This window comes from Quercus lobata, chromosome 12, assembly GCF_001633185.2.
Source record: "Quercus lobata isolate SW786 chromosome 12, ValleyOak3.0 Primary Assembly, whole genome shotgun sequence".
Classification (NCBI taxonomy): Eukaryota; Viridiplantae; Streptophyta; class Magnoliopsida; order Fagales; family Fagaceae; genus Quercus; species Quercus lobata.
The window spans coordinates 28744426-28755978 of NC_044915.1; the positions used below are offsets into that span (position 1 = coordinate 28744426).

Here is an 11553-nt window from a genome sequence, read left to right on the forward strand (position 1 = left end):
TTCGGTTGTTCAAGTCTTAACTTTATTAACAAAATTATTAGCTACTTTTATATTTTTTATAAGTGGATATTATATACTACTATTAATATAAGCTTTACATTTATCACTTTTAGACTTTAATTTTCAAGGAAATTAAAAAATAAAAAAGTCCGATGCTAAAGTGAGAATAAGAGATTGGGATTGCCAGCAAAGTGCGCAAAGGGGCATGGAAAGATGGTAGGATATCACAAGTCTTCCGCCGCTGACACCGAAGCGTACATCTTGATCTTTCCCCACAAGCCTTGTGGAGTTGTCTAGCATTACAGCAAGCAACATTTAGATTCTTCCAATGCCTCGATACCTCTGACCCCAATTTAGCACTCTCCAAACGCCACCCACGCCACGCGTGCACTCTTAAAGACAGCCACATTAACGAAATGGGCAACTTAAGAAAGACCAACAATTAAACATTCATATCCTCCACTTTTTCCTTATCCACACTACACCAGCACTCTCAATAATTGTTCTTTTTCTTTCCGTTACACTCATAATTGTTCTCACTCTTCACTCTAGTTACAATTAGTTGACCATTTCCTTGTATGCTAAACAAAAATTGTAAATAATTTAAAAAAAAAAAAAACTGCCCCTTTATCTCTATACAGAAGTCTTCAAGTACCAATAAGATTAAGAACCCCTTTATTTTCTTATTTGACAAAACCTCTTTAAATTACACAATTAAATGAATGGGGCTCATAAAAAGTAATAAAGCTCTTCATGGCTTTGAGCTAACCACACCATAGCGGTAAAGCACATTGAATGCTCATCTCCAACCCCAACAACAAATCAGTAAAGGGCAATTAAGAAAAATAAAAGAAGACAACAGCTATAAAGAGAGGAAATTCCCAAGAAACAAGAAAACGGACGGAAAACCAGTCGGGCTGTTAAAACAATTTTATGTTTCCGAGTCGCAGAATTCAATGGATTATTAAAAGTGCAACAGGGTCCTTTTCACTGTCTCTCCACTACCACGTGTATTGTCATTTCCACTGCTAGCTCTGCTAAAACAGCTAAATAAAACCCAGTACTCTAAATTAAACACAAAACAGAGTCTATATGGATTATACAACAAATTGAATATCCCTGTTTTTTTTTTGTGCTTTTATTTCCAGACGCAGAAATAATAAAATAGAATACAAATCGCCTGAGAAATGAGTTGCTATTTATAATAATAACATTAAAAGAAAAATAAGAATCAATAAGAAAAATTGAGTAATAGAGAGGTCATAGAAGAAGAGAACACAAAATAATGGAGTAAAGTAAATTTTAAAAAAAATTGGCAAATTAAGTTATTAAAAAAAAACAAGGGGACAAAACAGTCCTTGAGGTAATTTACCGGCGAGTAATTCATTCAGAGTGTCCGTGTAAATCGTAGCGTGCCCATTGTTCGTCAAGTTCGCACGGTTGGTTCGAGTCGAGTCTGAGCCACGGCTTGCCACTACCGGACCAATGTAGGAGACTAACCGGACCGGGATGAAGGTCACGGCAGCTCCCTTTTACGTTATCACCGCCTAAACCGTGTTGGTTCCACCTGTGCTCGATGGGCGCCACGTGTCCAGAAAAAACCAATAGGAACGGTGGCAATGACCCGAGCTCGTAAATCCGGTGGCTTTTCTGGATCTCCATCCACTTCTCTATTTGCTCCGTGTACCCGACCCGTCTCCATCTGTCCAGATCTATCACCATCACGCCGGTGTTGAAGTAGCAAGGTTTCCGGCGAACGAATGTGGCGGTGAACCGCCGGTCCGACCAGAATCTGCCGGTGAAATACTTGGTGAAGTTGGCGTGACAGTACTCCGGAGCTCCGATTGTTCTGGAGCCTAAGCTCGTATTCCACAACTTGAAAATATCATCGACGACGATGAGATCGGAATCTAGGTATATAACTCTCCCAACACAAGGCTCAAGCAGATCAGCCAAGTAATTTCTCGCGTAATTCAAAGGCTGCTCGAGCGCTTGCCTCACCGACGTTGAGATCAAGCCCCGCACGATCTCCGGATCGAAGTAGTACACCTTGAACTTCAACAGAGGGAAAGAGGATCTCACGAGGGTTTCCAGACTCGTATCGGAGACCAAAAAATGAAAGAAAATGCTCTCCGGACAAGGCGAGTGCCTCAGAATCGAATGGACGGCGGCGATTGAGCCTCGAAGGTACTCAATGTCGAGCGTGATCGCGACGTGGACCAAATTCGGGTCGCAAACGCTGATTTTCGAGTCGACGGAGCCGCATTCATCAGCATTGGGAAATGCCGGGGCTCTTCGGAACGAAAACCGGTTGAGCGAATCTGGACGGCGCAATCGGAGGTGTTTTTCGAGGTAAGTGGATCGGATGGCCTCGGCCGGTGGATTCGACTGTAGAGAAGGAGATAAAATGATCATAAGCATTGCGGCAGTGAAAAATCCAGAGAATCTCATAATCCAAAGCATCTTCACTGTATAACTCCCTCCCCACTTCTTCTTCTTCGACTTGAAATCGAAACGCCCAGCTGGAATCGAAGTTATGAACGCTAGGGACGCTTTAAGGTCCGCCAGAGTTATTGTTGCTGTATCAAAGAAACCGATTCTCAATCAAAGAATAACCACAAAGCTGGCCTTCGAATTCCTCCTTTCCTTTTTCATAATTTCTGAATCAAATTAATGGATGCCGTGGGAACAAAGCGAACTCGGAGGAGAGAGAGCACTTAGAAGAAGACGAAGAAGAAGAAGAAGAAGAAGAACCAGGGCGGAGGCGCAAGATAAAAAGGCCCAGGGCTACAATGCGCCACAGAGTGCTTTTTACTTCCCTCTTCTTCCTCGCTCTCTCTCTCCTCTACTGGTTGCCTTTCTCTGTATAGGAGAAGGTGATAGAAGAAGCAGTGGTACTAGTAAGGATAGAGAAAGAGAGAGGAGACCTTTTACTTTTTTTTTCAGCTTTGCGTTTTCCACCATAGAAATCCACGGCCCCCAAACATAATTATATATTTTTTTTAAAAAAAAAATCAAGGGTAATTGTACTTAAAATTAGTCAAGCATAATTATTTTAAATTAATTAGTAAATGGGTTAGATTTTTTTATTTCGGATTAAATTAAAAATAAATTAATGTTGTTAACATGTATTAGGGTATGTGTAATGTTGTAATAAAGAATACCAATTATGGTGGCAGAGAGAGGGTTATAGATAATAGAACGAAAGGACCAGCTGTCCTTGTCATATATCACAATGCGTCCCCGGAATCGCTTCTCTCGGCGCTTGTTGCCTTTTACACGTCACATTCTCTATTCTTTTGTTTTCGGTTTATGTTTACTGGTTCAAGCTCGAAACCCATAATACACCGGTTTTGTTTTAATGATATGATCCGGAATTGAAACCCCGATTTGGCTTTCCTGCTCCACTTTTTGGATCCAAAAAGAGGAAAATGATTAGGATTGCAATGGATAATTAATTAGTTGTCATATTTAGCTTAGAGGGTGTCTTGGCTTGGGTTTAGGGGTGTCAATTCGAGTTAGTGTGTCGGGTTTATGTCGTGTTGAGGTAGGGGTATTCGACTAAATGGCTCAATCCTAACCCGATCCATTTAATAATCTTGTTATGATCTTTTAACCCTAACCCGACTTGTTAATAAGACGGGTTGACCTGACCCAATTCATTTAACACGCTTAATAAACGAGTCGTGTTGGATTGACACGAATGTAACACAATCCATTTCAATCTGTATAATATTAAATTTAACATCTATTTAGAAATAATTTTTTTTACATCCCAAAACGTAGTGTAAATACTTCAAGTTTATAACCCACATTCAAAATAATATAGTTCAACAAAAATATAACATTCATTTAGAAATAAGTTCTTTACACTCCAAAAGAAATGCATACACTTCAATCCAAATTCAAAATCACAAAGTTTAACAAAAATAAAATAACATAGTTCAACAAAAATATAATATCCTTTGAACTCCCCAAATGCTAAGTATCAATATTGAAAGAATTTGAGTAAACAGTAGACTAATCCTGACTATGACCACAATTATCATCCATAGATTCTTTGTTGATGTCCAAATTCATAACATCTTTCACAAGTTCATCCAATTTCATTTGTGCAAGTTCTATGCAAAAAAAAAAAAAGTATTAGTAGTTCTAGGGTCTATAAAGTTTCAATTTCCAATTTCCAATTATATCCCTTGTAAATTTTTGTAATTACTCACTTTTCTTTGAAATTTAAAATATATGTTGGATATAAAAGATATTTGACAAATCTAAAATAAAATAAATATTTATTTGTTATACGAGTTAAACGGATTGTGTTAAGTGAGTCATTTCAGGTTGTGTTAAGTGAGTCATTTCAGGTTGACACAAATAAATTGGCGTGTCAAACGTGTCTATTACGGGTTACACGGGTTGACCCATTTATGACACGTTTCTTATCGTATCGCTTTCAGGTCAACCCGTTTATGATCCCAACCCGTTTATGATCCAAACCCTAACCCGAAAAAATCAGTGTCAGGTTCATGTCGTGTTCGTGGATTGGGTCGAACATTGACACCCCTAGATCAATTCAATGATTATAATTATATAACTCGCTTAAAAAGGAAATAAATTTTCTTCATATGCACATTACATACATTTATTAGAACATTATTGTTAAAGATATAAAAAAATTAGCATTTAACATCTCAAAAACTTTATTTATTTTAACAACTTATTTTATAATACACCAATATCAAAGATTTTATATTTTTTACCATTTTATTAATTAAAGATAATAAGAGAGAGACTGAAAAGAAGAAAAGAGGAATAGTGAGAGAGAAGGAAGATATTTTAATTATAAAGTAATATTAAAATATTATTATATTTATAAAATTTGAGTTACAGTGTACTTTCATACATGGTAGTCCATTGTAATTAAGATGCTAAAAATTTTAACACTAACACCATTATTGTAATTTGCTTTTTTGGGATGAAATGTTAAAAAGTAGCATTTTCAACTTTTGAGAGCTTTAATGTAAATGCTCTCAGAGGCCAAATGATGGACACTTGTTACGAGGCCAGATGATGAACTGTATCAAAGATAAGACAGTGAATGGGTGCTTATATGACTTTCTTTATTTTCATTGTTTTCATAATTTCTTTCATTTTGTGGTAGGTGAGTGATTATGATTCTTTTGTTTTTTTTTTTTTGTTTTTTAAGATTCTGATTAATTTATTAAGTTTCAGAAATTATCTTGAGAGTTGAGATTAATCTCCATAACCTAGTTGAAAAAAATAAATAGAAATTTCTTTGGTTGGAATATATATATATATATATATTTAAGGTCTGGATTAGGTTCAGTGTCATGATTAGGTCTAGCGTCCAGTAACACTAGATCCATTAAAATTGTGACACGCATCCATTTTAAACACATATCACAATTTCAACGAGTTCAATGTACTGAAAATATTGGATCCAAATTACCCCACAGATATATATATATATATATATATATAATTTAAGAATGTAACTAAATTTTTGAATTCGTGATTAATTTATATCTATAAATTACTATTTATCTAGTCTATCATTTTCTTGGCCTTTTGGAAAAGATTATTAGATTAGTGTAAATCTTGAAACTAGCTTAGCATGTTATTTGACTTTCAAATTGGTCTTAACAAAAAAATTGGCATCCTGCACTTTTGCTTCTATATTTCCGTCAGAAGTATAATAACCAATGCTTTTACTTTCTTTAAGGACCATAGCATTGAGTATAGAGGCTGTAATAACTATAATTTGGGGCTATTATAGTGGTCAACGTTGATCTATTAGTTGTATTCCAAAAAAAAATATTTTGATCTATCAGATTTGAGAAGACATACATTGCAAATAAATATCCTAAATTGTCAATGACATGATTCTCAATAAATAAAATAAAAAAAAAATGCCAATGACATAATGGGGCTGGTTAATGGCTTTCTCCAAGCCATGATTCTAAAATTATATTATTATAAGATGTCTTTAGACCATGATATGTGCTTCCTTTTTTGATAGCATTGGCCAAATCCTTATCTTAGAGAAAAATAAAAATAAAGAGTTTGACTTACTTTCAATACTTTTTTAATTGAAATTTTCTTTTACTTTAATGAGAAACTATCACGTTACCCACTAACTAAATAAAATGTATAAATTAAAATCTACTACCGTTTATCATTGTATATTTAATACAAAAGAACATATTCAATTAAAAAAATACTAAAGATAAGCTAAATCAAAAAATATATATAGCTCATCAACTTTTTTTTGGGGGGGGGGGGGGTTGAGGGAGTTTAGGCCTCATCAATGGGCCGGGCCGGGCCGACCCGGCCCGTTTTTACTTGGCCCATGGGTCTAATGGGCTGGGCTTAATGGGCTGTTGACTAATCAATGGGCTAGGTCGGGCCGGGCTGGATGGAAAAACCTAGCCCATGGCCCTACCCATGGGCAATGCCCACTTGGGCTTTAGCGGGCTGGGCTAGTGAGATGGGTTTAATGGGCTACCCATGGGCATTTTTAACAGGTCTTTAATGGGGTTATAAAAATTTAACCAAAATAATTATAATTATATATTATTACAAACTATCAAATTGAACAATTAAATCTATTAAAAAGATTCTATTAAAAAAAATACTAAGACATACCTCTTAAAAAGGTACTAAAATAAGATTAATTAACTTGTATTGATAAGAATAAATAAGTACATTGAAATTTTCATGAATATATTAGATTGAAAATAGTTGCATCACTACAAAATGTGTACATCCCAACTAGGTTGGCACCCACACACTTGTCTATCATTTGCAATTCCCAATCTATTTGTGTTGAAACATCAAAAATTTTATCTAAGAAAAAAATTGAAAAACTTGTTACATAAATTTTATAACTATTTGCCAAGCATTATCTTCAAGTGGTGGATTGTTGGTCATGTGGTGGACTTCTTGGCATCCACTCGGGCCTTTCTAACATCAATCGCTCAAATGCCTCTGCTAATTCTGCTTCTTGTTCTGCTTCTTGTCGTCTTGTGTCTGCTAAGTTCCAATCCTTTAAGCACACAAGTGCCTCAACAGTCTTGGGACTAAGACCACATCTCTTGTCAGATACAACTCTACCACCTGCAGAAAAAGATGCTTCCGATGCTACCGTGGAAACAGGAACTGATAATATTTCACGAGCCATAATGGAAAGTATGGGATACTTACTTTGATTTGTTTTCCACCAACCCAATAAATCAAATGATCCTTCTTCATCAATTTCAAGTAAAGGTTGATTTAAATAACGTTGAAATTCTGATAACCCACCTAATGTTACTGAAGATGCTTGTTCTCATCTTCTTTTAACCATGTGATAAGCATTTTGTTCTTCTTGGTCACCTAGAAAACTAGTAGAGGACAAAGAGCTTCTTGTGTTTTGTGTTTGGGCACCAATTTCAGAATTTTTATAAGCATTTCCATAATAATCAAATAATTGTGTCATTGAATTTTGAAATGATTGTATGGTCTTTTGAATTTTTTCAACTTCATCATTATAAATTATTTCTAAAAAAACATTCAACTCTTCAATCTTAAATCTAGGATCAAGAATAATAGCCATTCCAAAAATCAAAGGAATATCTCCCCAATATTTGTCAAATTTTTGTCTCATTAAATCTAACGTTTCATCAAATATTCCAAAAGTTTGCCCATAAAATTTTGAAAATTTTGCACAAATGTTAGTCAATTGAATTATAACTCTACAAGATGTTGGATAATATACACCACAAAAATTTTTTGTTGAATCATCAAAAACCTTTAAAAAGTCTCTTACAAGTTTTGCTAACATCCAATCATGTTCTTCAATTTTTTCTAGAGGACAACGTGAATTTTGAGAAAGATGAGAATAATATAAATTTAAAACATCTTTATATTTTATTGCTGAATCTAAAAGAAGATAAGTAGCATTCCACCTATGAGGCACATCGATATTTATATATTTTTTGTTTCTTTTCAATTCCATACAACATTTTATATACAATTCATATCTTGCTTGAGAACTATTAATATTACGAACAATATCTTTTATTTTTTCAACAGATGAGGATAGATTTGATAAACCATCTTGAACAATTATATTTAAAATATGTGCACAACAACGTATTCGAAATAATGTACCATGTAAAGGTAAGCTTAATTTTTCTTTTAAAAACATCTCCGCCGTATCATTATTTGTTGCATTATCAAGTGTTATTGAAAATATTTTATCAGTAATCCCCCAATATTGAAGTTCCTCACTAATAAGATTTGCAATATTATATCCCGTGTGTGGAGATTCCAACATTTTAAATGATATTATTCTTTTATTTAAATTCCAATTAGAATCAATATAATGAATAGTTAAAGAGAGAAAACCTAATTTATTTCTTGATGTCCACAGGTCAGAAGTTAAACAAAATCTACCACTATGTGCATGCAAAATACTTTTTAATTTTTCTTTATAAAATTTAAAACTCTTCATAATATCTCTTTTTGCAGTGGATGCAGAAAATCCTTTATATTGTGGAGTAAAACCACGTTGCACCATTCCTGTAAAATCATGTTTTTCAACAAATGTAAATGGGTGTTCAGCTCTAACAAGATATTCTACCACTTCATTCCGTGCATTTGCATCAGTGTAAATAAATGTAGTTAAATTTCCCTCCTTATCTTTTCCTAATTGTTGAAAATCTTTAATATCCATTTGATTTTTTCTCCTACAACTATTTAACATATGACGTTTTAAATGGTTAGTCCCCGCACTTGGGCCACCAGCCAACTCGTCACCACATTTGCTACATATAGCTTTAATTTCTTTTGTTCCATCTTGTTTTATCCTCTCTACCCTATCAAAAATTTTCCAAACTTCACTTTTTAATTTTTTATTAGTAAAACTTGGATTTGAGCCGAGTGTAGTATTATTATTAGTTGGTACATTAGATGTAGGGGAACCAATTGACTCAAAATGTTGCCCTTGCTCATCTAAATCATCGAATATGATGTGATCATTTCTATGATTCATTTTAAAATTTTGAAAACTAACAAAAATAATGTATACAAATAATAAGACAGCAAGTATATAATAAAAGTTATGAAAAGATGTTACCCAATCAATCGAATTTTGAGACAAATAGCTTCCACAGTTCCACTCCAATTTGGAGAAGTTGATTTTCAAATGCAATTGGATGCTCAAGCCTTCAAGTTCCAAGCCTCCAACTTGAAGAATTTGATTATTTGATACTTGTAATTGTATAAATATAACTATTAAAAATATAATACTATTATTCTATAGAGTATATAACTATAAGAGGGCAAAAATAATAAGAGATGAAAAATTGAGAATAGTCTAGGGAGAGATTGAATTTGAGAGATTTTTTTTGAGTAAAATGAGAGAAATGGCATAGGTATTTATAGATTGGATTACTTGAACACACAAAAAAAAAAAAAAAAAAAAAAAGGAACTGACTTTTGTATTGTTCAAACGGTAAGCATTTTTAAAGGAAATTTCCTTTAACAATGCTTACTGTTTGAACAATATCAAATATTTAAATATTTGATTCTTCAAATATTTAAATAGTTGAAGAATACCGTTTGAACAATATATGATTCTTCAAATATTTAAATATTTGAAGAATCAAATATTGTTCAAACGGTAAGCATTCTTAAAGGAAATTTCCTTTAAAAATGCTTAAATATTTCCTTTAAGAATTGATATTTGAGGAATAAAATATCAATTCTTTAAGGAAATATATGAAAAATCAAATATCAACTCATTAAGGAAAGAATTTCTTCCAACCAACGGTAAGCCTTTTTTTTTTTTAAAGAAATTTCTGCTATGATTGTATCATTGTAACTTGTAAGGAAAGAATTGGAATTTATCAAAGGAAAAAATGATTTTCTTTCCAGAGGCACAGAGGTAGGGCAATAGTCATCTTAGTAACTTTGTTTAAAAATCAAAACTACTAGACTAATACCAAAATATATATATTTATTATGCATATTGTATCACAATCATTCCAAGTATTTAGTGGTTAGGTGTGTGGTCTTAAAGTTTTTATAATGTCTAAAGTTCAATCCCTCACCCACCCAACCCCCAAATTATTTTGTTATAAATTTTGGGCAACGGATCGGGCTAAAGGGCTAGGCTAACGGGCTAGGCTAACGGGCCGGCCCACCAGGCGCCTATGGGTAAAGAAACCAACCCATAGCCTGTCCCATTGGGCTACTGGGCTGCCCATGGGCTTCAATATTACCGGGTCGGGCCGCCCATTAGCCTGGTGGGCTAGCGGACTACTGGGCCAGCCCATGGGTCATGGGCTATTTGATGACCCTTAAGGGAGTTTTAATCTTTCGCTTATTAATTGAAATAATTGCATTTTTATTTATTTTTAATATGAACCAGATAGTTTTTCTCTCAATATCACTTTACATAAAGAATTGTTATCAAAGCAAGTTTGTGGTTTTTATGGATGGAAACAATGATAAGAAAAAAAAAATTAAGTAATCAAAGGTGGCAAATTGTTTGAGAGATAATAGCTTGGGAAGACCCCAATTGAAAGCATTCCCCCCCCCCCCTTTTTTTTATAAATACAATAAATTTTTAACCTATGAAATATGCTCAATGATAATTGCTATTTATCATTGTAGGAACAAGGGGCCTAAAAATATATGTTGGGCCTTGGCCTTGGCCGAGGAGGCTCAGTGGTTTGAGGATAGATCAACGGTAAGGAAAATGTAAGATTTTGAACTTCACAAACAAGCTATAATTACGAAAGATGGGGGAAGTAAGCCAAGGAGGAGTATTTCTTTAGCTAACAAGGTGGAGGTCAAAAAGTATATTCTGTCATACAAAATGACGTTTCAGGAAATTCTATTGATAAGGATATGCGCTGCGAACATACAGGACAAATGAGAGTTGGGAAATATCCAAGGGAAAGCTGCTGTCACTGTATTAAATGTTCTGCAGTTAACACTCTGGCCGCATTAATGAGGAAGTGATACCTAAACAATAGTTTTCAGCCTTACAGCTTCTCCCCAAAGACTTTAGGAAATGGCTGGTATTACAAGGATTAGGATCAACAATCTGATTTACACATGGAGGGCAAAGATAAAGAAAAGGGGATAGTATAAAATAGATGGGAACCCCCTAAGATAAAAGGATCATGAAATGGAGAGAGAAACACTGTAGCAATCTATAATTGAACTTGTAATCAAATTTGAGAATCAATATATAAGAACTGATCTCAGATTGTGCCGAAGACAATTTTCTTTAGATTAAACCAGTCTATCTTCATTTTCTTGTCATTTGGATCCACTTTACTTGTTGTCTGATTCATTAAAGCCTATTTTTCCAACTCACTCTCTACAAATTCATTGTATTGGGCTTTTTGGGCCTAAATTCATTTATCTTTTGGGCTAGGAACTCAAATTACGTCCTTACAATCATCATACCAAAATATTAATGGGTATTTTATATAGGCGAGGTTTAAAGTTTGAGTCTCATACTTCTTATTTAACGACAAA

The 11553-nt window shown here is 34.1% G+C and overlaps 1 protein-coding gene across 1 annotated transcript; it reads right to left on the bottom strand.

Annotated features, from left to right (window-relative positions):
• Window positions 1–1047: 1047 nt before the first annotated feature.
• Window positions 1048–2975, bottom strand: LOC115969870 (probable galacturonosyltransferase-like 7). Its single transcript, XM_031089505.1, has one exon. It carries the CDS (start codon window positions 2461–2463, stop codon window positions 1384–1386), a length of 1080 nt encoding a protein of 359 aa, XP_030945365.1. The 5' UTR covers window positions 2464–2975; the 3' UTR covers window positions 1048–1383.
• Window positions 2976–11553: the final 8578 nt, after the last annotated feature.

Bases quoted from the DNA above. Each gene is read 5' to 3' on its own strand.
- LOC115969870 (XM_031089505.1), bottom strand. From the start codon at position 2,463: ATGCTTTGGATTATGAGATTCTCTGGATTTTTCACTGCCGCAATGCTT.